Source organism: Hevea brasiliensis, chromosome 10 (assembly GCF_030052815.1).
Source record: "Hevea brasiliensis isolate MT/VB/25A 57/8 chromosome 10, ASM3005281v1, whole genome shotgun sequence".
NCBI classification, from domain to species: domain Eukaryota; kingdom Viridiplantae; phylum Streptophyta; class Magnoliopsida; order Malpighiales; family Euphorbiaceae; genus Hevea; species Hevea brasiliensis.
In genome coordinates this window covers 13,998,844-14,026,059 of record NC_079502.1, presented here as the reverse complement: position 1 = coordinate 14,026,059, position 27,216 = coordinate 13,998,844, and the positions used below count along the sequence as shown (strand labels likewise).

At 31.1% G+C, this 27,216-nt stretch overlaps 1 protein-coding gene and 1 long non-coding RNA gene across 2 annotated transcripts; both read left to right on the top strand.

Moving 5' to 3' along the window:
* The first annotated feature begins 1,411 nt into the window (after positions 1–1,411).
* On the top strand, positions 1,412–4,854 carry LOC131169826 (uncharacterized). Its single transcript, XR_009140755.1, has 2 exons — positions 1,412–1,989; positions 4,710–4,854. It is a non-coding gene; the product is annotated as an uncharacterized LOC131169826 (long non-coding RNA).
* A 16,504-nt stretch (positions 4,855–21,358) lies between these two features.
* On the top strand, positions 21,359–26,617 carry LOC110657898 (uncharacterized). Its single transcript, XM_021815340.2, has 7 exons — positions 21,359–22,598; positions 23,986–24,102; positions 24,962–25,140; positions 25,224–25,317; positions 25,441–25,518; positions 25,642–25,743; positions 26,172–26,617. The coding sequence occupies exons 1-7, from the start codon at positions 22,107–22,109 to the stop codon at positions 26,304–26,306; spliced, it is 1,197 nt and encodes a 398-aa protein (XP_021671032.1). The 5' UTR covers positions 21,359–22,106; the 3' UTR covers positions 26,307–26,617.
* The last annotated feature ends 599 nt before the right edge of the window (positions 26,618–27,216 follow it).

Below are 27,216 nucleotides of genomic sequence, written 5' to 3'. Positions count from 1 at the left end.
ATTATATAAAAATAAAGACTCTTTTAAAATTATCATAATTCTAATAATAATTTATTCATATTATTAATATGTAAGTGCGTATATTCTAATAAAAAAATAAATAGTAATAATATTATTAAAAGGGTTTCTTGAAGAGTCTGAAAGTCTAGAGACATTGCGTTTTTCTTCCCTAAAACAAGGGCAGCTGTTCTTCTTCTTCTTATTATTATTTTAATGGTAGCGGTGGGAGAAAGAAAGATAGATTACAACAAAGGAGATTAAAGGGTCATTGACTATTGTAAGGAAAGACAAAAAGAGCAACAAGAAATTTTAGGTGCAATTATAACATTAAATTTTAGTGTTTTTAATATTCATATAAATATAAGTTTTTTAATATAATATAAAAAAATAAGTCCTGTACTTATACGAGTAAAGTAAAGCATATTCTAAGTGTATTTTATAGTTTCTATAATTTTCCGTTTGTGAAACAAAAGAGAACCTCTTCTTCTCCCTGCCTTATGAGTAATTTTAGTGTATATTTTGCATTATAGTTAAAGGGCTAAAATTACTTGTTAAAAAAAAATATTTTAAATGTTATTAAATAATTTTATTTTTTTATTTTAATTTTAATTATTTTTAATATTTTTTAATTAATATATTTTTAAAAAAAGTATTTTTCTAATAGTAAATCTAATAACAATGTCAAAATGATCCATAAGAGTAGATTGACTATTTCTTATAGAACTAATATATAAAATGATAAATAAATTATAAAATAACACTTCATAAAAAAAAGTAATTATATTTTGCAAAAGAAATCATTGTTCTTAACACATGGGAGTAACTGAATTTTATAAGGTTACTTATACATATATTTAAGGTTATTTGGCTTAGTCGATGAAATTCAGCTTATAAGCATTTAATGTTTATAAATTAATTTAAACTTGTAATTATTTAAATTTTAAATAGAAGTGTTTAGTTAAATTATTTATAAATAATTGATAAATAGCTAATGTTTTTAGTAAAAAATAATTAAACAATATTTATGATGAAATTTTAAAAATTAAATGAGAATAATATAATAAAATATTTGATCAAACTTGCTCATAAGTGCAAAGCTTATAAGTGTCAAAATGAAAAAATAAATCACTCAATTTATTTTTTTTAAGCTTAAAAGTTAAAATATGTTAACTTATTTTTTTAACTTATAAGCTTAAATTTTGTTATAAATAAACAGATTAATTTATTTATAGAGCGTATAAAATAATTTAAAAAAATTATAAATTAAAATTATTAAATTTATCATAAATTTAAAATATAAATACATAAAATTAATATTTTTAATAAATAAATCTCATCAAATATTCTATATATTTATTATAATGGGTCAGGGGCAGAAAACTTCTCACGTCACTATTTTATTATATAATTTATCCGGCCCCAACACTTGAAAACAAAATTAACGGGAAACGCTCGTCATCTTCTTCTTCCTCTTCGTCTCCGTGTTGGGAATATATTTCTCTTCTCTCTCTCTTTCTCTCCCTTTTTTATTCATCTATATACATATATTATTCTTCACTGACTTCGCTCTTACAAAACCCTCTTCTTTTACTCTCTTTCTCTCTGTCTCTTCACTTTCTTTCTCATCTCTTGGTTTCACTATATAAAATGATCGTACCCAACAAGAAGAAGAAAAAGAACAGGAGATTACGTTGGCTCCAGAGAGCAACTGCTATATACAGTTTCTAGAGATCTTTTCTTCATTCTAATGAAGCATTCAGGTGAAGAATTCACTGGACCAAACATATTTGGTGGCGTACATGGGAAAGCCAGGCATTTCTCGTCCCTTCTTGTTCTTCTTGTTCTTGATCTTCTTTTTTTTTTTTTTCTGGTTTTTAATGAGGGATGAATTGAGATAGTTAATTACAAGAAATATCTGTAAACTGTTTGTTAGAATTTTCAAGGCAGATTCATAGCAATGGAAAGAAGGTTTGACTGCTGGTTTCCCAGGTCACTCCTTGCACCTTATTTTGTACTATTTTCTTTCTTTATTATTTTTTTTTTCAAATCTGGTTCATATCCTTCACCTTTATCAAGTACATGTAATGATCTTTATTTTGTATGCAATAGACTAGGCTCCCACGTCGGCTGTTGATGTACGTGTGCGTGGGTTCATAAGCGTTGCCAAGACTCCTCCAATTAGCAATTAGCTGGGTGTAAGTGTTGGTGTAGTAAGTCTTGTCTTTCCCTATATACGTGTGTTCTCGAAAGAAAAAAGTAAATCCTAAGGGGTGAGCCTTGATTCCTGATGTGCCCAATAATTTAATGAGGCCTGCGAGTTTGTGGGCATGTCTATTGGGGCTGAGCTTTCGGACTTTCACATCGGTTATGGTTGTGTGTGTGCATGGGTTTATAAGTATTGTCAAGGCTTCTCCTAGTCAGCAATTGTCTGGGTGTGAGTGTTGATACAGTAAGTCTTGTGTTTCCTATGAATGTGTTCTCGAAAGAAAAAAGAAAAATTATTGGCCTTTTTTATATAATAATAATAAAGGTTTAATTTTAAATCTTTTAAAATTGATAATATAAATTCTTTTATTATTAAATTTTATTTAAAATTAAATTGAAGAATAAAATTATGTTAAGAGAGAAAAATAAATTAAGATCATACCCATAATTTATATATGTAAGGTTGGTTATAATTATTTTGTTTAAAGTGTTATTTTAGTCTTTTTTTATTATTACAAAAATATATATTAGCCTCATAATATAGAAAATTAAAATCTTAAATTTTGATAATTAATTTCTTTTCCTTTAATTATTTTTTTTAATAACTTCTGATATACAAAGATGAAAAAGGAAATTAGCAGTAATAATTAGGTTTAATTACTATAGTTATAATTAACAAGTTTCTTTTTCTATTTTTTTTTAACTTGTATTGATCCGATGTAAAGTCTATTTAGTATTACTATTGAAATTACTATAAAAAATATTTTTCTAAATATATTAATTAAAGAGTATTTAAAATTAAAATTTAACATATTCTAATTATAAAACTTTAAAATAATAAAATAATTTTTAAAAATTTTTTTAATAGTATCTAAATTTTTTTTTTCTGAAAAGCGCTTTTTGAATCCAAACAAAACCTTAATTGTTTGGTATAGTGTTAAATCAACAGTCTAATTTAAACAATTATGATATTTATGATCAGCAAATGAAAGGTCATTTTCATACATTGTTTAGAACCATCACCCACCACCACCATAATTATATTTAATTAACAATTGTATATGCTTGTAATTAATTTAAATTATTTATTTATACAATAATTAATATCATTATATAATTATCCTCCTCTCAATTGTTTTTTAAATTCTTTATTAATTAATATCTTGTTTTTGCTATACTAATTATTATTTTCCCTTGATTTAATTTCTTCTTATTAAGCAAAAAATGAAGTGGGCATTTTAAAGTAGTATCTGATGGGTACACTGAAATGTTCATAACAACAGAAATGAAATTCTTTCATTTGTTGTGATGGTGAATAAATGAGCCAATTTTCAAGCAAAGCAGAGACTAAATGGAAAAATTCATCTACATCTAGAATTGATTTATTATTAATTAAAGATATAAATATATAAATTTTATTTATTTTATATGCGAAACTTATTATATAAATTATATTTTGAATTTATGGTAAATTAGATATATTTAAGGATTTTTCCATAATATATATTAATTTCCTTGAAAATCATTGTAAAATATTTATGCTTAATGAAGGAATCATCACCAAATTAAGCCTTTGGGAGTACAGTTGAACCATCACTTTCAACTTTCAACAAACCACAATTTTCATTCTCAAAATATTTAATTTTTTTTTTTAAATTGCTTAATCATGTAATTCTAACCTTGTACTATAATTTCATACAAGCTACATTCATAATATAAAAAAAATAAAGATTTAAAACTTTAAACACCTTTAATCTAATTAAAAAAAAATAATACTTCATCTCTTCTCTTTTATCTGTCGAATTTTAAAAATTATTTTATTTATAATTATCTATCGGTTTGCAAAGATCAATGAATATTAATTATTTTTTTTTCAATTTTACTATTATTTGTACTAATTAAATACAATAACTATTTGAATAATTTCTTAAAACCCATATTAACGTCTCTGTCTCTCTTTTCATTAGGTAAGATAAAAAGTAATTTAGTTAAATTAATGAATATTTTGTTATAATTTAATTGATTTAATTATTTTCTTAATCATCATGTAAAAACCTTAAATAACAGATAAAAATGGATAGAAATTATAATTAAGAATAAATAAATTATATATATATATATATATATATGAAACATGATTTTTATTATATTATGAGTTAAATTTTATTTATTAAATTTTGATTCGATAATATTAAAATTATTTATAAATCTATAAGGCTACAAATAGGAATTATAACTCAGTAATAATCACTATTCAGCATAAAATATATAATAATTTATTAATAAATTTTAATTTAATAATATAAAAATCATCTTTAAGAAACGTGGGATATTGAGTTTGAATTTTGATTATATATAGTAATTTTAATTTTGATGATGTGCATTTAGGATGAAATTATAAGAAATATAAAAGCAAAAATCAAATAAAGAAAGGTTTGATGAGAGAGAAAGTAAAGTTTGGTGGGCAGAAATATAATATTAATAAAATGTTTTGTTATTTGCAGAAGCAAGTTCCATTTCAAAATTTTACGGCTCGCATTACGCCCGAGGCTTACTTATTGACTTTTGGTATTTTTATTTAATATTTTTAATAATTTATTGTCAACTGATAAATGATTAAATTAATAATATAATATATTTAATTTGTAATATTGATCTTATATTTTGTACAATCTGGAAAATGGCGAGATGGGGAAGCTCTGAGAGGAGAAACTGCACAAGCGCGGAAAGACTCGAGGGAAGCAACTACAAATGTTGTAAAGGGATGGTGAAGTTTTTGGTAAATAATTAGGAATTTCTAATTTTTTTTAGTTTTTAAATCTTGAAATAATATTTTATTTAATAAAATTAATTTTTAAATATTATTAAATTACAATGTTATTTTTTTGCACATATTTAATCAAAATTAGAATATAAAAGTCTTGTAATTAATTTTGCACTTATAAAAAAATCTTATTTAATTATAAAATTTTCAAGATGTGAGTATATGTAAATTTAAAATTAAAGGATTATAATGGACATTTTACCTTAAGCAAAATTTTATGTATGATCCTTAAGCTGGTGTCAATAGAAGATGTATACCCAATGACATATGAATGGAGATTTTTTTTTATCCAAATTCAATTTTTTACTGCATATGTCTTGGAAGAATTCAAGGGTTAAGCATGCTCGCTTGAGAGAAATCCTAGGATGGGTAACCTCCTGGGAAGTTCTCCATTCCACCTATGGGACAAAACTGTGAGGCTTATGGTCAAAGCGGATAATTCCTCTAGTGGTTGGAGTTCGACTGTTACAAATCCAAACCCCCCTGCTAAATCTCTCTCAAATGTTCCTATAATTCCTACATAGCCTACTATTGTCCTGATCCTGCACCCCACTTACTTGTGTACAAAGCTCTGAGAACCTTTCCTCGGGGAGTCATCACTACTGTAGCAGGATGATTAGAAATCATCCATTTCTGTGTTATTTCGTCTAATCCTATGCATTGGGGTGTGCTTATCCTTAACCTGCACTATTAGAATTTGTTCGAGATTGGTCAAATATTGGTCATGGCAGCGTTACGCACAAGGGTATGATCTTTTCTTTCAGTGCCCAATTTAATCATTTATTTTTTTAATATTGATGAAATTTGTTTTTTGTTCTTTAATTTTATTGAATTTTTTTGGTGGGTTATTGCATTTTACTTTATTTTCAACAAAATTTTGCTGAGTTTGTTTTCATTTGCTTCAAATCTCTGTTTTTGATTTTGTTCATTTGATCAAATTTTCAAGTTTATGTATTTGTTATTAAATTGTTGAATGAAATAATAGCTTTTGAGAAGCCTATATTGACACTATTTTATTCTTTTTTGAAAGATACTTTCATTGCAGAAAAGGCTGAAGGCCCAATTCTACTATAATTTACCCTAGCTAAAAACCAATAAACAATTATAGCTCATAACTAGGCAGATCAAGGCTTGAGTAAAAAAAACCCTAAAAGCTATCCTAAACCGGAACTAGGAAAAGGCCTAGAAGCCACCGGAACTAAGAAAAGGCTTGAGTAAAAAAAACCCTAAAAGCTATCCTAAACCGGAACTAGGAAAAGGCCTAGAAGCCACCGGAACTAAAAAAAGGCCTAGAAGCCTAAAACGAATAGAGTCCTAGCTCTACGGCAAGACTTTCATCTGGGAACCAGAACCAACGCCACCATCCAAGAAGAAGCTTTTACATTACCAGTAGGGAAGATGATCGAACAGGAGAAAAGCACTAAGGAATCAAAATACGATTGAGCGTATAGATAGACTATTCCTCTCAGGCATCCTTGAAGTTTAAGACTACCAATAGGACCTATGAGCATTTATAATGGAGAGCCACTAAGCCCAGATGGTGTATCGAGAAAACGTGTAGGTAGACTAAGGAAACTTCGCATTGGTACCAATGCAAGTAGAGCACATTGGCACCAAGGCAAGTAGAGCACATTGGCTATAGGGCTATTTGACGTCCCACTTATACCTTCTTAACTAATCTCCTAGATTGCTTCCCACAAGCAACACCACTAATTGTATGTAATTCATGCCAAATTAGTTTCAAAGAGGAATACGCCAATGCGTCAAGCTTCCAAACCCACACCAAAACACCACAAACCTCCAAAAACCACACATGTAACCATCAACAAGGTTACTTAGGTCTGCAAAGACACCTCACCAATTCAAGCGTTAGACCTTCGAAAACACCAAAACACCCATATTTACAACCACCACCCAACACTTGGAATGAGATATACCCACTGTCGGGTAGAGGGGAAGGGGGCCCTTGCCTGTGAGGAGCAGAGGAACAGCTAAATCGGTAGAAAAAAAAGGGTTTAAAAACCTTAGCTCAAGGAACCAATGAAACTAGAGAGAGAAAAGAGAAAAGGGGAACCTTCGACACTTTTGTTTGTTTCTATTTTCAGTTGGAACTTGTTTTGAAGGAAAAAGGTTTTTATTTTTCAAGTTTCAAAATTTTTAATATATATATATATACACACACACACACTCTTTGATGAATGACATTTGTGATAGTCATGTATGTCATATGGCCGCTTTTAAATTTAATTAGTGTAAAATTATAATTTGTAGAGTTTAATTAAAATATAAGAGACTTGGCTAGAGAATAGAGGGTTAGAAATAGCAGGGTGGATGATGGGTAATGGAGAATTTAGAGTCATCTTCTACTCGTAGCAGTGGAGTGAAGTGGAAAGTCATGTTTGGGATTACTTGTTGGATGCTTTGGAAAAGAAAGAATAAGGTTGTGTTTGAGGGAGATGCTTATGGGTTGAGGGGTTGGTGCAATGTCTATTTCCTTTGATAAGTCAGCTGCTATAACCATTTGTCATGGGACGGGAGTTCTAACCCCGTGCGGCACCTAGGTCCTTCTTGGCCAGGGCTCTTAGGCCAACCTTTCCCCTATCTAGCTAGCTCGCTCAGGCCTAAATATTAAGCATCTTCGAAGTTTATTGTATGTACCTATACAGATTTACAATTGTTAGCTCCATAAGGTAAGAGTTAACTTGCGACGATCTTGCCAATTGCCAATAATAGGAGTGGGGAATTGCTGAACTATTACACATATCCTATGGAAGCTTAAGTTTTTCTTGATTTGCCAATAAGTTTAAGGCTTCTTACGGAGCATGATTGTGTTGGAGTTTTTTTATTGAGGATAGTCTATGCTTAGTTTGTTTTTGATTCTTTCATAAATATACATATGTCTTTATATAAATGTAATTTAGATATATTAATTTAATTAATAAAATTTTGAAGTCGGATAAAAATACTCTCACATTGTATTGAACTAAATATATTTTCTTATTTTGCATATTTTTACATTATTTTCAATCAATGACAATTTTACTCTGATATGTTGTCTGTCATATATATATATAGAATTTATTATTATTATTATTATTATTATTATTATTATTATTATTATTATTATTATTATTATTATTACAGAAGCATTAGATTTTCATATTCCTACACAAAATCTCTCCAGCAGGAAATCCTTATCCAGGAGCTCTCCATAAGTGCATGACATATTAGTCCTTGTAGGATGAGCTGGGCTATTGAGCAGAGAAGAAATGTGTCTTAAGTTTCGTCATGGACCTAATTGTGGCTGTTCGATTGGTCATGCTTCAGAGAGTGTTTGGTTTAGCAAGCTACATGATAACTTTTTGATATTTAATAATTATATTAATTTTTTTTAACGAAAAGGAAATATCGTTGATGATAGTAATTGAGGCCTGAAATATTGAAGTCATGTGATGTCTAATAATGTGAAACAATTATGATATTTGTGATTATAAATAAGAGAATTTTATTTATTACATGCCTTCCTTCTTTATTTTTAAATAATAAAAATTTTGATAAAAAAAAAAAAAAAAAGATTACAGTACGTATTTACTACTAGAATTTAGCCCGGAAGAACTCTTCGCTCTTCTGCTGTCTCTCGTCGCATCACCAGAATGAAGTTGTCAGCATGTTGTGCTTTGGATGTGGCTCAGGAGTGGGACCCACATGATGACCGGCCCACTTTTGCTGGGGTTGTGAGTTGCGAGAGGCCGGCCCATAAGCGACGATGGTATGTCCACTTGTCAACTTTGTAAGCAAGACTGCGATGTAACCCCATCTACATTATAATAATAAAAACTGCAAATTTCACGCGTGCGAAACGTCTCACACATTGATGCCACGTACAACGGTTTCTGCTTTTACTGTTGGGGTTTGGACAGGATTCGCACGTGCCACTTCCCATCTCAGGTATTGATTGAATTCGATTGGAGTGGACCCAAGTGACCTTTCAACCTAGAACGCGCATGAAAACTTTCAATTTGACAAAATTATCCTTCTCAGCAAATATCTGGTCTTAAATCACCCTTTGACCAGTTTTTATAATATTAGGGTTTTTCTTTTTCTTAAATCTGAGGTTATCACCGATCGATACTATTGATTTAATCTAATTTCATAAAAAAAATTATTATTAAATTCAAAGTCATATTTAATAAAATAAATTATTAGATAATTTATCATAATTTTTATAATTTGTTAGGCTATGAGTAAATTAAACTATTCATGAGTTATTTGAAATTCAATTAAATAAAAAATTCAATTTAACTTGATTTATTTTATAAGTTGAATTTAAGTATAATTTTTAAATTTATTTATTAAATGAATTAAATTTAAATTTATTAATATTTTATTCATTAAACTTTGTAAGCTCACTTATTTAATAGATTCACAAATTAATACATTAATAAGCTCATTTAATTCAATTTAATAAAAATTTAGTTTAACTCAATTTATTTTTCAAATGATCCAAATGTAAATTTATAATTTTTTTTTAATAAACTGAGCTCAAATCAAGATTTTAACTATTTAAATTTGGACTCTTAAAAATCGACCCTATTAGATTCATTTACACATTTAAATTGCGAAAAAATAGATTTTATATTATTATAAATAAAGTGCATATATATATATATATAGTGCCTTCAATAATTTTCCATGTTAAGAAGCTGTTTACAAAGGGATTGACAGTGGGTCCCATTGCTTCACCAAATTCATATAAAAATATGCTTATTTTGAATGTGTTCAACGTCATTATTGAAAATTTCATTAAAAATATTTTAAACATTAAAAATTAATCTAAAATTAAATTTATATTATATAATTATAAATTTAAATGTAATTAATAATTTCAAATTATCTTTTACTAATATTAAAAATAAAATATATTTTTGATTTTTTAACCTTAATTTAATTGAGGCCTTAACGTTATAAAATGTTATTCATAATTAAAAGTGAGCAGAAGAATGTAAAGTTTAATTTTATTTTTATTAATATGATATTTTTTAAAATTATATTTAATTATTTTATTACACTATTTTACTTATGGTGTTTTTATTAATTTTCAAAATTTACTTTTGTAATAATTGTGAAGTTCTGTCAAATTAAAGTAATGTATAACCCAATAATTAATTTTTTTTCATATGTTGTATGTGCCATTGACTTTTTTTTTTTAATATATAAATTTATCTTTAAAATTTATAAAAATAATTTTATGCCATTCAAAATTTTTAAAATATTATATGATATAATTAAACATCCAATGATATATTTTATTTCTTATAAAGTAGAATTAAAATACTCTTCGATAAATTAATATAGCGATTTGCTAACTAGGATATAAGTAGTATCTTAATTTTACTTTACAAGAATTGAATTATATCACGAAACGTTTATAGGAATTGAGGTGCATTATAAAATATTTAAATAAATAATTTATAAATATGAGTTTAAACTTAGTTTATTGGAGTTTTAATTAAACCATTTCTTTTTAAATTTTTAATTTAAATAACATTTTAAGTATTTTATTGAGTGAAATCAAACTATAAAAATTAAAACTCTATTGAGTTCAACACAAATATCAAAATGCTCAAAATCTTTCAATAAATTAATTATTTTATTACCCTAAAAAAGGAAATAAATAACCTTGTTCAAGCTAATAAAAGAAAAATCTAATTATATTGAGAAAATAATTAATAAAAATGAAAATAAAGAGCAAATTTATTTACTAATATATGATGTTTAAAGTTTCTCTAAGAATATGCAATGCAAGGAATGATAGATAGTGTATTTACTCACAATCATATTTGATAATGTTGCAAAGAAATTAAAGTTGGATAATCTTTGTGGGAGAGGGGCGTGAGGCGAAATATCATCCATTGAAATTATATAAAATGCATCAGGTAATGCCCAAGAAAGATGGTGGAGTCACAATGGTCTCACTTAAATACCACCTCCTTAGACAGCATTTCCTAGACATGCACTTCATATGATCCTAATAGAATCAAACCACTGGTAAGTACCGTCTTCCCATAACACTACCACGGTACTAAGGATTTATGCCATGAAGGCATAGATAGACAGGAGTCGCCACCCGGGTAATAACCGGGACATATTCAGTGTTTCTTCTGAGGGTCATGGATGGCAACTTACTCCTTGCAGAGTTTCCACAACCGTCATTACCATAGCCCAATGTCTAGGTTCGGGATAGTAGGTACGTAAGGGGAAGGTGTTAGGCACCCCTTACGCCTGGTCTAACCTCGTTAATTCGAGTGTCAGTCCTCTACTAATGTTTCTAGAAGTCTTGTTTATTATTCCTTTATTAAACTTTATCCTAAAAAATGCAATTCTAATCCTACATACGCAAGTAATTTACAAAAGGGTTATTGTTTACACGCAATTTTCATGCACAAGTAATTCCTATCTATGGGGTTGCTAATTATTTAAATGATATTTACCAGATGACTAAAATTAATTTATTATTGAGAATTTAATTTACAAACAAATTCAATTTCAAATAACCCTACGTTTCTATTTAATCTAATTAATTAATTTTCACCAGGTTACGCTAAGGATAATTGAACTAAGTTAATTATGTACATGTGTAATTTATTTTAATATCACATAAGGCCCAAACAATCACAACCTAATAAAGATTTCTAACATGCAAATTTATTTTACAATTACCAAGTATTAAATTAAATTTATTTACATGCCAATATTAATTTAATTTACAAACAAGATTAATTTTAATTTACAAAGTATTTATTTAAATTAATTACATGCAAAAGTCAGTTAAATTAAAAACAAAGTTAATTTTAATTTACCAAATAAAAGTTCTATTATTACTACAATTTCATGCCAATGGTTATTCGATAAGTTTAGAGTTACTTACCTATTGGTAATTGCAGTTGCCATTGGGGCAAGCTACCCTTAAAAAAGGGTCTTCTCTTCTAGTATGGCAATGATATCCCTGGCTTACTCCTGTTTAGCTCCATATAAGCTCCGCGCAAATGCCCTCTTTGGTACTTACCTTAGGGCTACTTACCAATTTTGTTTGTAATAAAAAATAAAGAAAATAAAGAAAAATAATAAAAGTACGAGAGACAGAAACTAAACATGTGCAGAGTTGTGTATCCCCTCAAATTAAACATGATTACATGATCTATATGAACATATAAAATAAATTGAAGACAAAGAGCATAGAATTAAAATATTGTGTGGCATAGATCTTAAAAAGAAAACAATAAAAACTGACCTTCCAGAAATCTTGTATGAAAATCTTCTTGAAGAAAAGAAACAAATAAGGAAGAACTCAAAGAGTCTTAAATATCTCTAAATTTCTTATAGCTCTGAATTTTCTCTTCCTCTTTCCTCCCATCCCCCTTCCTTCCCTTCTCTAGTAGGGTATTTATAGGGTTTTGGGAGAGAGGTGTGATAGGGTTTGGAGTCTTAGGGTGATAAAGTTTAGATGACTTAAACAACTACGATTGCAGAATTCGAATAAGACTGGGATATGGGTAAGGTGTTTCAACCAATAGGAAGACAATAAAAAATGGAAGGCACCAATAGGGAGTAAGGAAGAGGTGTGGTAGGGTTTGGAGTCCTAGTGTGATAAAGTTCAGATAACTTAAATGACTAGAATTGATGAATTTGGATGAGACTGAAATATGGGTGAGGTGTTCAAACCAAAGAAAGAGAGGGAAAGGAGGTGACACCAATAGGGAGTGAGGAAGAGAGTGGGGCCAAGGAGGAGAGAGATATTTTGTTATTTTAATTTTCAAAAAATAATTAAATGGGTCCCATTTAAAATTCCTAACTAGGCTTTCTTAGGCTCATGGAGCCCAATTAAACTTAATTAGATCCATTTAAGAACTACCCATATTAAATTTAAACAAAATAAAATTTTATTTAAATTTAATTAAATTAATTTTCCCAAAAATTTATTATTATTATTGTTATTTTTTCAAGATCATGCCACAGAATTAATAATTCAGCTCTATGCCTCCAATTACATCTTACAGTCATATAATTTTTCATCATCGGATTTTCCACTACCTCAATGTACATACTCATCACAAAATAAGAGTCTACAGTTTGCCCCCAACTTTGGCAAAAGTTGAAATCAATGCAAAAGCATTGCTCAAGTTTCGTCAAAGTGAAACTCAAATTTCTAATAACTATGAAACATTGGCTATGAGGATCAAGTATATCTTGCTCGGTTGACATACTCTATGTTATGAGACTAGCTACTGTCTCATAACAGTAATAACTGTGTCATGTGAAAAATGAGTGTATCTTGCTTTGTCGATACACTCTGCGTCATGAGACTAGCTACGGTCTCATAACAGTGATAACTGTGTCATGTGAAAATTGAGTGTATCTTGCTCTGTCGATACACTCTGTGTTATGAGACTAGCTACGGTCTCATAACAGTGATAACTTTGTAATGTGAAAATCGAATGCATCTTGCTCTGTCGATACACTCTGCATCATGAGACTAGCTACGGTCTCATGATAATGGCAACTCTGTGTTTTGAAATGTTGTGGATTCGTATTTAGGACCGCAGTCCTAAACTACCTACGTATCACCCTCGCTATCTTGAGGAAGAATTAGACCCACTCGTAGTTCGACACTTGAAACTATGGTGATGCATGTTCTTCTATGCCTTACACACCTACAGGTGACATATTGATGCATGTTCTTCTACGCCTTACACAACTATGCCATATTCCCTAAACAACATCTAAGGACTTACCAAAAAATTTCTGTCATGAAATGTTATGGGTTCGTATTTAGGACCGCGGTCCTAAACTGCCTACGTATCCCCCTCACTATCCTGAGGAAGAATCAGACCCCTTCGTAGTTCGACAATTCAAACTGTGGTGATGCATGTTATTCTACACCTTACACACCTACAGGTGACATGTTGATGCATGTTCTTCTATGCCTTACACAACTATGTCATGCGCCCTAAACAACGTTTAAGGACTTACCAAAAAATATCTGTCATGAAATATATAAAAAAATTAGGATGACTGGGTCTCAAAATTCTCTCTGATTTTTATGCTTCCTATATGCTACTTCCTATCATGGGCATGCTGATTTTACTAGAGATTCTAAAAAAACTTAGTCCTCTGGGAGACCTCTTTTTGCAAAAACTTTCTTATAACCTCAAAATTTTTGAGAAGAACTGTTCACCAAAAAAGACTTCCTCAAGGTCACAATACAATTTCCCTCTGATTTTTCTTTTTCTTCTCTCCCCCATGCTTCATTATTCTACAGCTATTTCAAAATTTTTTCTGCCTTGACTCCTTTCTCTTCCATGAACTCAATTCTTTGTGTCCTAACTTTTGCCTGAAATGCTCTTTCGAGTTTTTATTTTTTCGAGTTTTTATTTCAGCAGGCTTGCTCTAACTTTTGCCTAAGCGGCCCTTTCGGGTTTTCCACTTAGCGAGCTCTCTTTTTTCTTTTCTTTTTCTTGTTCTTTTTCTCTTTTTTTTTTTTGAAATTAGACAATCACCACAATATTCATATCAAGCACCTATTCTATCATGCTCACAAGACAATAGGTTAAATCAAAACAATGCAGTTCAATTACTTAATCTTTTGATGTATCCCTCAAGACACAAACATTCACAATCATAATAAAACCTATTCCTGATTAATGCAATAAAAACTTCTTTATTTATTCAGGTACACCATTACTCCTCTTACATTTAGTTTTGCTAAATTTTCAATCTTCCAAAGTTAGAAATAAGCTTTATAACCTGCTGAATGACCTTTTCAGGTTTTCCATCCAGATCTTCTCTCATATCTCCTTTTGCCTAGATCACCTTTTGTAGATTTTCAATCTAACATTTTTTTTGCTTTTCTTCTTTTTTTTTTTCTTCAACCTTTACTTTTGCCTAGACTGCCTTTTGCAGGTTTTCAGCCTAGCGGGCCTATCTCTCACAAAGTACCATTTGAGCCTGTCTAAATTGACTAGTTCTTGAAATTCATTCCCATCCAGGTCTGATATTCTTACAGCACCTCCTGGCAAGATCTTTTTGACTATGTATGGACCATCCCAGTTTGGCTTAAACTTTCCTCTTGGATCAAAAGGGATGGACCGAGCTTGTTTCAAAACCATGTCTCCCTCTTTGATCTTTCTTGGCTTCACCTTCTTCTTAAAGGCTCTTGCTATCTTCCTCTAATAAGCCTGCATAAGATACAAGGCTCGTATCCTCTTCTCATCAATCAAAGCTAGTTCTTCATATATTTTCTGGGCCCACTCATTTTCCGGAATCTTAGCTTCTAGTGTCACTCTCAAGGATTTGACCTCTAGCTCAATGGGTAGCACTGCTTCAGTCCCATACACTAAAGAGAATGGGGTTGCCCCTGTGGATGTTCTTGTAGTAGTGCAATAACCTTAAAGAACATAAAGGAGTTTTTCAGGGCAATCCTTTTATGTTTCAAATATTTTTTTTCCAACTAGAACCTTTCCATTTATATGAGGACCACACATTCCTGCATGTACTTCTTTCATTATTTGCTCAGCCTATTTTCTATCACACATAAGAGTTTGTAGAATTGCCCCCCAGCTAAAGTAAGTTGAATGGCTAATCTATGAATTGTTGCTCTATCTCTTTTATTGGCTGATTGCAAGTATTCTCGCACTTCCAGAGACCTCTTTATGTCTTCATATCATTTTCCTTCTATCTCTAGGTCCATATGTGCTACTACTAATCATTCATAGCATGAAATTTTACTCCTCATTAGGATAACTAGCTAAGTCAACTTTTGATTACTCTTTTCCTATGGGGACACCAGCGTGGCTTGGGAATCGGCCATCTGATTTTAAGCTTGAGGCATGTGCTTCTTGGTACTTTGTTAACAAGGCTATAAATTTATCTCTTTCTTCTTGGGTTAAATCTTCAGCTAACATAATATCTTTAGGATTATTTGGTGTACCCAAATTAATAGAGATCGATTTTGATGCATTAATAGAATCTGATTCTAAATGATTATGAATGCCATGCATACGCCTATTAGAATAAACATCAAATAAGTAAGCAAAAGAACTAATCATATTAGTAATTTTTGCCTCGTATCTTCATCAAGTACATCAAAAATGGAAACATCAGTATCACTAATGTGAGCATTACAAAAGACAAACTCAAATTTAGGAGTGTAACTTTAGGTTCTTGGCTTCCATGCAGTCTTTAGATCAATGGTGCTGATTTTCTGCTTTAGCTCTTTCACATGTGGTAACCCCTAATCATATGTCAAGGTAATTGCCCCCTCTTTCAAGAACTTAGGAGGTTTTGACTCTTTTTCCTCTTTAGTTGGCTCATAGCCCAAACCATACCTTGTGATCTACCCCTTCATCTCAAGAAAAACCACTAGGCCATCTATACTTTCTCCTTGGCTTATGCTAGGAAAATACTTCATCCCTTTCTTCATAGTAGCCACTTTTAGATCCATCTAATTTTTATAGATCCCAATAACTTAGAAATCAGACACTAGTGGAACTGAACCATCTAGTTGTAATGTAATTATCTCCTCATCAGAATCAGTCCAAACATCCAAAGGACCCTCATCATAGCTAGAATTATCACAAATGTCAACAACCATTATAGACTGAAGTTCATTGGGTTTTTGGATGGGTTGGATAGGTTCACTAGGCTTTTGGATGGGTTGGATAGGTTCACTAGGCTTTTGGATGGGTTGGATAAGTTCATTGGGCTTTTGGATGGGTTGGATAAAGTCAATAATTCTGTTAGGGTTATTTGGGGTGATGGAGATCATGTAGAAACTTTGTGTAGGTAGAAATTTTGGTTAGGCATGGGGCTTTTGGGTTGATTTTTTGGGTCAATTATCCTTTTGGCATCAATTAGGTCTTAGATATCATGCTTAAGTTGAAAGCATCAGTCGGTGTCATGACTGTGGGCTTGGTAGAACTGGCAACATTGGTTGATATCATAGCTAAGTGGGAGTGGATTTGGTAGTGGTCTGGGTGCTAAGAGCTACAGGAGGTCTTGAACTTTGAGACGCTCCAAAACTTCAGATAAGGGTTGGCTGAATTGGAAAAAATCTCCTTGAGGTGTGAGACACAATTTGAACCTCAATAATTTTAATGCCACTTGATTGGCCTGCCTCGGGGCCTCTTTCTAAAGTTGACAACAATTTTCTCTTCTAGCTCAAACATCTTGGCGTTCAATATTTTATCAAGCACGGCCATAGTTTCTTCCATCTTAAGTAGTACTGGTGAAATCCTTACTAGTCTCTTCCCTTCCCTAACCCAAGTGACCTGATTGGAAGTCTCTTTGGTGTGCTTTGAGGCTATGTTTGCTCAAAAAAATAGGATTTAAGGGTTAACCTAAGCATGCTACGTACATGAATGTAATGCATGAATGGACCATTTTTTTTCTTTTTTTTTTTTTTGCCTTTACTTTTACAAAACCAAAACCGAACCATACCAATAGAACCAAAACTGAACCCAAAACCAGACCATATAAACTGAACTAAAATCGGACCAAAGACTGAATCAAAACTGAAAAAAAAAAATCTCCAGAACTGAATCTTCGCCCCCTTACACCTTCAACTCTCACGTGCAGGGAAAAAATTCTATCCTAGGCTATGGTACACTGGACACACCAACAGGGGATGGTCCAGGACGATCCTTCCCTCACAAACAAAGGATTTATATCCTTAAAGTTTAACCATAAGTAAGCATCCTCTTGCTTAACATGGGTTTTGAAATGGATTTGGGCCTATACACACATTGGGTTTATGCATAGGCCTAGGTTCATCTCAACTACCACTAGAACTTATGGTTTGAACAGTAAGGATACGAATCTAGCACAACAAAAATCTACGGGGTACCTAGGGTTGAAATCTATGGCTCATGGGCTTTATTGGGTAGGAAAAGGGTCACCCATGCGAGAGCTTGTCCATTAAGCACAACGGCCAGAGCTGTGGCTCTTTTATATACTCGAAGGTACGGGCATGGGGTGCTAGCATTCACCAATTCGTCATAGCTTGAGTGAAACTATGGTCTCCTTGGCTAGTACTAACGGGGCTAAAAAGGGTAAGGGTGATCCGTGTGATAGTGTAGTGCAATGCAAAAAGTTTAACAGAGGAATAATATTTGACTAATAGAAACATGTTGGAGTAACTATCCATTTAGTCCCCAGCGGAGTCGCCAAACTATGGGGGTGGGGCGTGAGGCGAAATATCATCCATTGGAATTATATAAAATGCACCAGGTAATGCCCAGGAAAGATGGTGGAGTCACAATGGTCTCACTTAAATACCACCTCCTTAGACAGCATTTCCTAGACATGCACTTCATATAATCCTAATAGAATCAAACCACTGGTAAGTACCATCTTCCCATAACACTACCACGGTACTAAGGATTTATGCCACGAAGGCATAGATAGACATGAGTCGCCACCCGGGTAATAACCGGGACATATTCAGTATTTCTTCCGAGAGTCATGGATGGCAACTTACTCCTTGCAGAGTTTCCACAACCGTCATTACCATAGCCCAATGTCTAGGTTCGGGATAGTGGGTACGTAAGGGGAAGGTATTAGGCACCCCTTACTCCTGGTCTAACCTCGTTAATTCGAGTGCCAGTCCTCTACTAATGTTTCTAGAAGTCTTGTTTATTATTCATTTATTAAACTTTATCCTAAAAAATGCAATTCTAATCCTACACACGCAAGTAATTCACAAAAGGGTTGTTGTTTACACACAATTTTCATGCACAAGTAATTCCTATCTCTGGGGTTGCTAATTATTTAAATGATATTTACCAGATGACTAAAATTAATTTATTATTGAGAATTTAATTTACAAACAAATTCAATTTCAAATAACCCTACGTTTCTATTTAATCTAATTAATTAATTTTCACCAAGTTACCCTAAGGATAATTGAACTAAGTTAATTATGTACATGTGTAATTTATTCTAATATCACATAAGGCCCAAACAATCACAACCTAATAAAGATTTCTAACATGCAAATTTATTTTACAATTACCAAGTATTAAATTAAATTTATTTACATGCCAATGTTAGTTTAATTTACAAACAAGATTAATTTTAATTTACAAAGTATTTATTTAAATTAATTACATGCAAAAGTCAGTTAAATTAAAAACAAAATTAATTTTAATTTACCAAATAAAAGTTCTATTATTACTACAATTTCATGCCAATGGTTATTCGATAAGTTTAGAGTTATTTACCTGTTGGTAAATGCAGTTGCCATTGGGGCAAGCTACCCTTAAAAAAGGGTCTTCTCTTCTAGTATGGCAATGATATCCCTGGCTTACTCCTGTTTAGCTTCATATAAGCTCCGCGCAAATGCCCTCTTTGGTACTTACCTTAGGGCTACTTACCAATTTTGTTTGTAATAAAAAATAAAGAAAATAAAGAAAAATAATAAAAGTACGAGAGACAGAAACTAAACATGTGCAGAGTTGTGTATCCCCTCAAATTAAACATGATTACATGATCTATATGAACATATAAAATAAATTGAAGATAAAGAGCATAGAATTAAAATATTGTGTGGCATAGATCTTAAAAAGAAAACAATAAAAACTGACCTTCCAGAAATCTTGTATGAAAATCTTCTTGAAAAAAAGAAAAAAAATAAGGAAGAACTTAAAGAGTCTTAAATATCTCTAAATTTCTTATAGCTTTGAATTTTCTCTTCCTCTTTCCTCCCATCCTCCTTTCTTCCCTTCTCTAGTAGGGTATTTATAGGGTTTTGGGAGAGAGGTGTGATAGGGTTTAGAGTCTTAGGGTGATAAAGTTTAGATGACTTAAACAACTATGATTGCAGAATTCGAATAAGACTGGGATATGGGTAAGGTGTTTCAACCAACAGGAAGACAGGAAAAAATGGAAGGCACCAATAGGGAGTAAGGAAGAGGTGGTAGGGTTTGGAGTCCTAGTGTGATAAAGTTCAGATAACTTAAATGACTAGAATTGATGAATTTGGATGAGACTGAAATATGGGTGAGGTGTTCCAACCAATAGAAAGAGAGGGAAAGAAGGTGACACCAATAGGGAGTGAGGAAGAGAGTGGGGCCAAGGAGGAGAGAGATATTTTGTTATTTTAATTTTCAAAAAATAATTAAATGGGTCCCATTTAAAATTCCTAACTAGACTTTCTTAGGCCTATGGAGCCCAATTAAACTTAATTAAATCTATTTAAGAACTACCCATATTAAATTTAAACAAAATAAATTTTTTTTTAAATTTAATTAAATTAATTTCCCAAAAATTTATTATTATTATTATTATTATTATTATTATTTCAAGATCATGCCACATAATTAATAATTCAGCTCTATGTCTCCAATTACATCTTACAGTCATATAATTTTTCATCATCGGGTTTTCCACTACCTCAATGCACATACTCATCACAAAATAAGGGTCTACAATCTTCCCTTTTCAAATAGCTATTTTTGGTTGTTATCTTACTTCACTTTTCATAAATTTGTTTTATGAAAAATATTTTTTGTATTTTTTTATCATTGGATGCTTAAAAAAATAATTTAATAGAAAATATTTTTTTTTATAAAAAAAAATTAAATGATAACTTACTCTTTTAATTTTTAGATTTTGATAATCTTACTGAAATGTGAAAATATTTATAAATACATGATAAAAATATATACCATTAGTTTAACATTGTAATAAATAATAAAAAATATATTTTTTTAAATATTTTTATAAACAAGTTGCTTTTTACGAATAAAAAATAATTTTTATATAAAAAATATTTTCATGAAATTATTGTTTTAAAAAATGGTTTTCATGAAGATATTTTTCATTATATGATTGTAATATTAAACTAATAAAATGTGTTTATATTATATATTTATAGTTTTTATATTTTAATAAAATTTTTAAAATTTTAAAAATAACTTAAGTTTTTTTTTTAATTAAAAAAATAATTTTTATTAATTTATTTTTTAAAAAATAAAAAATATTTTTCAAAAAGATATTATAGAGTATTTATACTTTAAAAGTGTAAAAAAGATAAAAATTAAAATTAAAATGAAAATTTTATTTATAATGAGATGAAAAACAAATTTCTCTGGCAAAAGCAACATTAAGAATAATAATGGACAACCTTGAAGGGTAATTTAGGAATATTGCAATCTAAATGAAATGCAAAAATGGCAAAATTCCTCTTTCAAGCATCAGCAACGTCTCTCTTTATTATCCACTCAAGTTTAATTCCATAACGTTCTAAAAAATTATATTATTTGTAGGAAGTATTTAAAAGAAAATTATAGATTAGTCCTCCTGAAAGAAAAACTTCTGCAGTTTCATCCCTTCAAGTTTATCATATCCCTTCATTTGTCCTCCACCAGAGAAGACCTCCTCAGGCCACCTATATTCCCGTCGAGTCCTCCATTTTTTTTTTCAAGCTATAAGCTCCCACAAAGGTAGGGACTTTTTTCTTTATCATCCATTTGTTCCAATATCTTCTCTTCTTCTACTCTCTCTCTCTCTCTTGCTCTCTCTCTGAGTATATGGATTACCAAGAAGATCTCTCTTTTCTGGGTTTTGCTCTTCATTTTGTTTTTTGTACGTTTAAGTAAAATTTTTCGTTTTCTGAGTCTCCCTTGTTGTCTCATTTCTTTTTCATGAGCCCACCTGAAAAGGTAAAAGCTTTATTGGTATTATTAATTTTTCATTCTAACTGCTAGTTGCTTGTTAATTGGATTTCTAAAGCTTTTATGAATGGCTTAATAGGGTCTTTCATAGGCATTTTCATATGTAATATATTTCTCTTTTTTGTGATAATTTTTGTTTGGGAGTCTTCTTTTATCAAATACTTATATACCCATTTGAGGCTAACTCAATTCCAAGCTGTTAAGAATTCAAAGCTTGACCATTTCACATGTTTCCAAGCCTGTGGCCTTTTCTTATTTGACAAAAAGCCTTTCTTTTTGTTTCCCATTTCTCTCTATAGCTTCCTCTCTTGATCTATCACAAGGGACCATAAGCAGAAATCCTAGATATGTACAAAACACATACCAAAAGAGAGGTTTCCTTAGAATTCCAGTCTCAAATCCCAGTCTTGAGGCCAAGCATCCATTCAAGAAGGGCAAATTTAACAGTCAAATTCCAAGACCTTTACGGATTCACTGTAGAAGGCAATGTGGATGATGTTAATGTATTGAATGAGGTAAGAGAGAAGGTGAGACAACAAGGGAGGGTTTGGTGGGCATTAGAGGCTAGCAAAGGTGCTAATTGGTATTTGCAGCCTCAGGTTACTTCAATAGCTGAAGGGATTGCGTTGAAATCCTCTCTTAAATTGTCTACTTTAGCTAATGCAATCACTTTGAAGAGGCTTATAAGGAAGGGGATACCCGCTGTGCTTAGGCCTAAGGTTTGGTTTTCGCTCTCTGGAGCTGCAAAGAAGAAGTCTACGGTGCCTGACAGCTATTATAATGATTTGACCAAGGCTGTTGAAGGGAAGGTTACACCAGCTACAAGGCAGATTGATCATGTGAGTCTGCATTTGTAATGCTAGTTTTGTTATAATTTGGATTCATTCATCGGTTAATTTTGATTGATGATTTCATTTTGGTGCATTGCCTTGTGTAGTTTCGTTCTTTCTTTCTTGCCCTTTTCTTTTCTTTTCCCTTCCCTGGTAGTGATTGACGACTTGTGACTTAGATTTGATGGTTATGGGGGTTTGATTTATCACATTTAAGTGCATTAGCTTTTGAATTGCAATGATGGTTATCTTCTGTAATTGGTGTTTTATTCTGGTTGAGTTCGATTTTGCAGGTGTGAGAGCTTTATGAGGGGTTAGATTTCTTTTAGAAAGATGGGATTTGTTCTTCTTTAGATTAGTATCAGTTTCTATTCATTGTAGATGAAACTAAATGACATACTCTGCGTTTATGCAATTTGCTATTTATGTTAAAAATTGAACTGAGCATTTGTCTTGCTTTTAGATTGAAGAAAGTTAATGTAGTTTTAAAAAAAATGTTCGTGATGATGTTGAGTACTTATGATAGGCTGAAAAAGCACGCAGGAATCACTGCATATTTACCTGCTTGTAGATCTGCCTATAAAATATGTATGGTTACCATCTTTTAATTTAGAGGAGGGGTGAATTTGCAACAGATCTCAGTTCCTGCATAAACATGAATCAATGAAATTGTATGTGATATAAAGTACTTGGACCTAAGAGCTCACATAAACATGAATCAATGAGATTGTATCTTATGATTTTTCAATTTTCTTATCCAAGGCATTACTCTGCCTTCAGAAATTGAATTGGGGAAAGGAGGACAAACGTTAAGGCAGCTGTTTTCTTCTATTTTATGAATGATGAAGAAAATTACTAAGTTCACTAAGGAAGTAGAGCTGGAGTACAAATGAAAGAGAAGAGTGTTACAAGAGAGGAAATCGACAACATCTGTGACGGCAAAAACATGATCAGAATTGAGAAGTCTGACTGCTATACTAAAAAATAAGGAATGCTAGTCTAAGGACCTAGAACAGAGTCAGAGAGAGGCTTTTCCTGTCTCTTGAAGATCCTTTTGATTTTGCCCCCTCTGAACTAGGCAAGAAACAGCCCAAGGAAAAATGTTAAAATTTTCATATGCAGTGTGCTTATTAATGTATCTAAGATTGTTATAATTATAAAAGATGAGATTACATTGGTGATTAATTTTTTTGCTTTGTTTATTTTGATGCTTTTCTGTCATGTGGTTTTCTCAGTAAAAACATTGTTTATATATATATATATATATATATATATATATATATATATATATATATATATATATATATATTCCAAGTAGTTCCCCTTCCAGGTTTTTTTTGTTTATTTTGATGATTGCTTTGGCTTTGTTTGATTATTTGTTTGTATATTCTTGCAGGATCTGCCACGAACCTTTCCTGGTCACCCATGGTTGGACACTCCAGAGGGTCATGCTGCTCTCCGACGTGTTCTTGTTGGGTATTCTTTCCGTGATTCCGATGTTGGCTATTGCCAGGTGGGTATTTATGGGGTTAAACTTGTCTGATTATGAAGGGTGCAAATTTATAAACGTTAAGACCTAAGAGCATACAACAGAATTATAGCATGACATTGGTGCACAATTCTGTTACACAGCTTTTGGTACAGAGCAAAATAAATCTTGATACGCATTGCATATCTGAAGTTCTATTTCCATTCAAACTTCATATTATATATGTTAGTTTTCATCACAAAAGACATGTCTTTTTCAAATAATTTAGTAGTACATGTTACTAATGCCTTCAGATTGCAGCATACAAATTTCATAAGTAATGTTTACTCATCATTTAAATATATTCAATCTTATGCTTTACTCCTAATCATGACATTGTTATTATGATATTCTCACATATTCATATTGTTATGTTTATATCCTTATGCTTCCTTAGTCATCATGATATCAAATCCATCTAAATCACTTGCCTATCTGCAAAGCATGGGCTGTTTTATTGCTATCATAGAATTCGTTCCTTTAGATTTATCAATCACAAAATAGCTGTAGTTGCTGAACCTCAGAATCATTGCTTTAATTCTGGCACATTGAGGAACATGTAACACATTTTCAAAATTTTAGAAATTTAGAGATATTATGAAAGTAGCTTAGCCAATTTGTTTTATGGGAAGTAGAGCACCATCACCTACTAAGATTTATCTGTTTGCTATTCGAGAGGCAAAAATGGGTTCCTGCTAGCTGCTAACTCCTCCGGTAGGTATCTAGCTGTCAACTAGCTATCAACTTCATATAGGAGTATATCATGGCATACTTTCTTAGCTTGTCACTATTTTATTCCTAGTTTAGGTAATTCTACTGAGTATCTGAATTATCCTTTGTACAGGGGTTAAATTATGTTGCAGCACTGCTGTTGCTTGTGTTGAAAACAGAGGAAGATGCTTTTTGGATGCTTGCTGTTCTCCTGGAAAATGTATTAGTTAATGATTGCTACACAAATAACTTGTCAGGATGCCACGTGGAACAAAGGGTTTTCAAAGATTTGCTTGTTAAAAAGTGCCCAAGGTATTTTCCTTTCAGTGACTTGACTGATTTGTTTTTTGTCAAGTACTTGTTATTTGTTCTAATATTGGAAAAGAAAAATGCAGGATAGCTGCTCATTTGGAAGAACTGGAGTTCGATGTTTCCCTGGTTGCCACTGAGTGGTTCTTATGCCTATTCTCAAAGAGCTTGCCTTCAGAGGTTAGAAAAGCACTGATTCCCCCTTCCCCATCCCACACAATCTCATCTCATTCAGAAAGAACCGCATATATTTGAGCTTTTGTTTGATAATCAACAATTCTTCTCTGTGGGTTATTTGTCCAGACAACTCTGCGAGTGTGGGATGTCCTTTTCTTTGAGGGGGCAAAGGTTCTGTTTCATGTAGCTTTGGCTATATTTAAGGTGCTAACTTCTGTTGCCATTAAGCTCTTCGAATTGCATGAATTTTTATATCCGACCTTAAATGTTTCTTGAACACTGCTAATTAGAAAAGTTAAAATAAAATGTTATAATTTTCAATTGCAGATGAAGGAAGAAGAGCTGCTTCTGACTCATCATGTCGGTGATGTAATTAATGTATTACAGAAAACCACCCATCACCTCTTTGATCCAGATGAATTATTAACGGTAAGGCAACTAACTGCTTTTTGGGGGGCGGGGGAGGAGAGGGAGGGAACACAGTGCATGTTATTGAATGGAATTTACTAGTGGGGATGATAAAGCAAAATTTTAGTTTTTGTTTTACAATACAAGAATGACAAAACTTCAATTACTGCATATAGAAGTTGATATGTTAAGCAGATTAATTCCTTAAGCTATGTGCATGAAAATGTTTCAAAAGCTGAAAAAGGATTATTTCCTTCCATTGATGTCTGCATCTTTTCCCACCCTCTAGGCCCCTGATCATCTTTTGTGTCAAGTGCCCATTTTATTTATCGGTGACTTGGTGGCGAGGCGCTGACTTATTAATCTCAATGAAAGATTTTTTTTTAAAAAAAAAGAAAAAGAAAAAGCACAAGGTGTAGATTGAAACTTCTGCAACATAAATCTTGCAGGTGGCATTTGATAAAATAGGTTCAATGACAACCAACACTATATCAAAGCAAAGGAAAAAGCAAGAACCGGCAGTAATGGCAGAGCTGGATGAAAGATTGAGAAGATTAAACTCGTTGAAAATGGATGAAAAATAGCAGTTACCATCACAGTTTGATCAAAGTTGTTACATTTAAGACATTCCAAAGAAGGGGCTTGTTATTTCCATGGAAGTGAGAATGTTTAATTTTATGGAGTTCCATCTGTGAAGAGGGGAGGACCCGGTAAAGGGTGTCTGCTGATTTCAATGATGTATTAGGTGGTTGAGTGTAAATCACGGATTGTTGGAACATATGGGATTAAATCAAAGATGCAAGTCAGGGCATCGCTGGCTTGTAATTTTGTTTCTGATGTGAGATGATGATCATCTCCAGAATTTTTATTTCACTAATCAAAACGTGTTCTCATAGCATTGTTTTCATTTGAGCAACTTTTTTTTTTTGAGAAGGCAGCTTTCTTTCTTCTTCTCTCAACCTTATTCTTCTTATCTTTTGGATTTAAAAATATATTTTTTAATTGATAAGTTATTTTAAAAACAAGTAGTTTATTTTTTAATAAAATTATTTAAAAAATTACTTTTAAGTAATTTTACAAAGAGTAATAAAACTACTTAAAAATAATTTTATTTTAAGTAATTTTATAAAAAGTGTTTAGTTTGACTTGTAAATAAATTAGTATGACATTATTTATTTGTGACTTCTCTATTAATTTTAAAATTATATTTTGATTAAATAAAAGATTTTATTATCCTAATAATTTTTTAAAATATCAATATTATCTTCATTTTAATAAATACATTTAATGATATATCTTTTTTGATATTTTGATAAATTGAGTTATTTTAAAGTATATTTTAATTAAATATTTAAATTATTTAAAAATTAATTTTAAGTAATTTTATCAAATAATGAATTTATTATTTTTAAATTAATTTATAAATTAAAAAATATATTTTAATTTAAAAATTAAAAATAATTAATCAAATCAAACACTTTCTTAATTACGTAT

Excerpts from the sequence above, each read along its gene's own strand:
- LOC110657898 (XM_021815340.2), top strand. The coding sequence starts at position 22,107 with ATGTACAAAACACATACCAAAAGAGAGGTTTCCTTAGAATTCCAGTCT. Across the intron at positions 22,599-23,985 it reads CTACAAGGCAGATTGATCAT|GATCTGCCACGAACCTTTCC; the intron begins GTGAGTCTGCAT and ends ATATTCTTGCAG. Across the intron at positions 25,744-26,171 it reads ATCCAGATGAATTATTAACG|GTGGCATTTGATAAAATAGG; the intron begins GTAAGGCAACTA and ends TAAATCTTGCAG.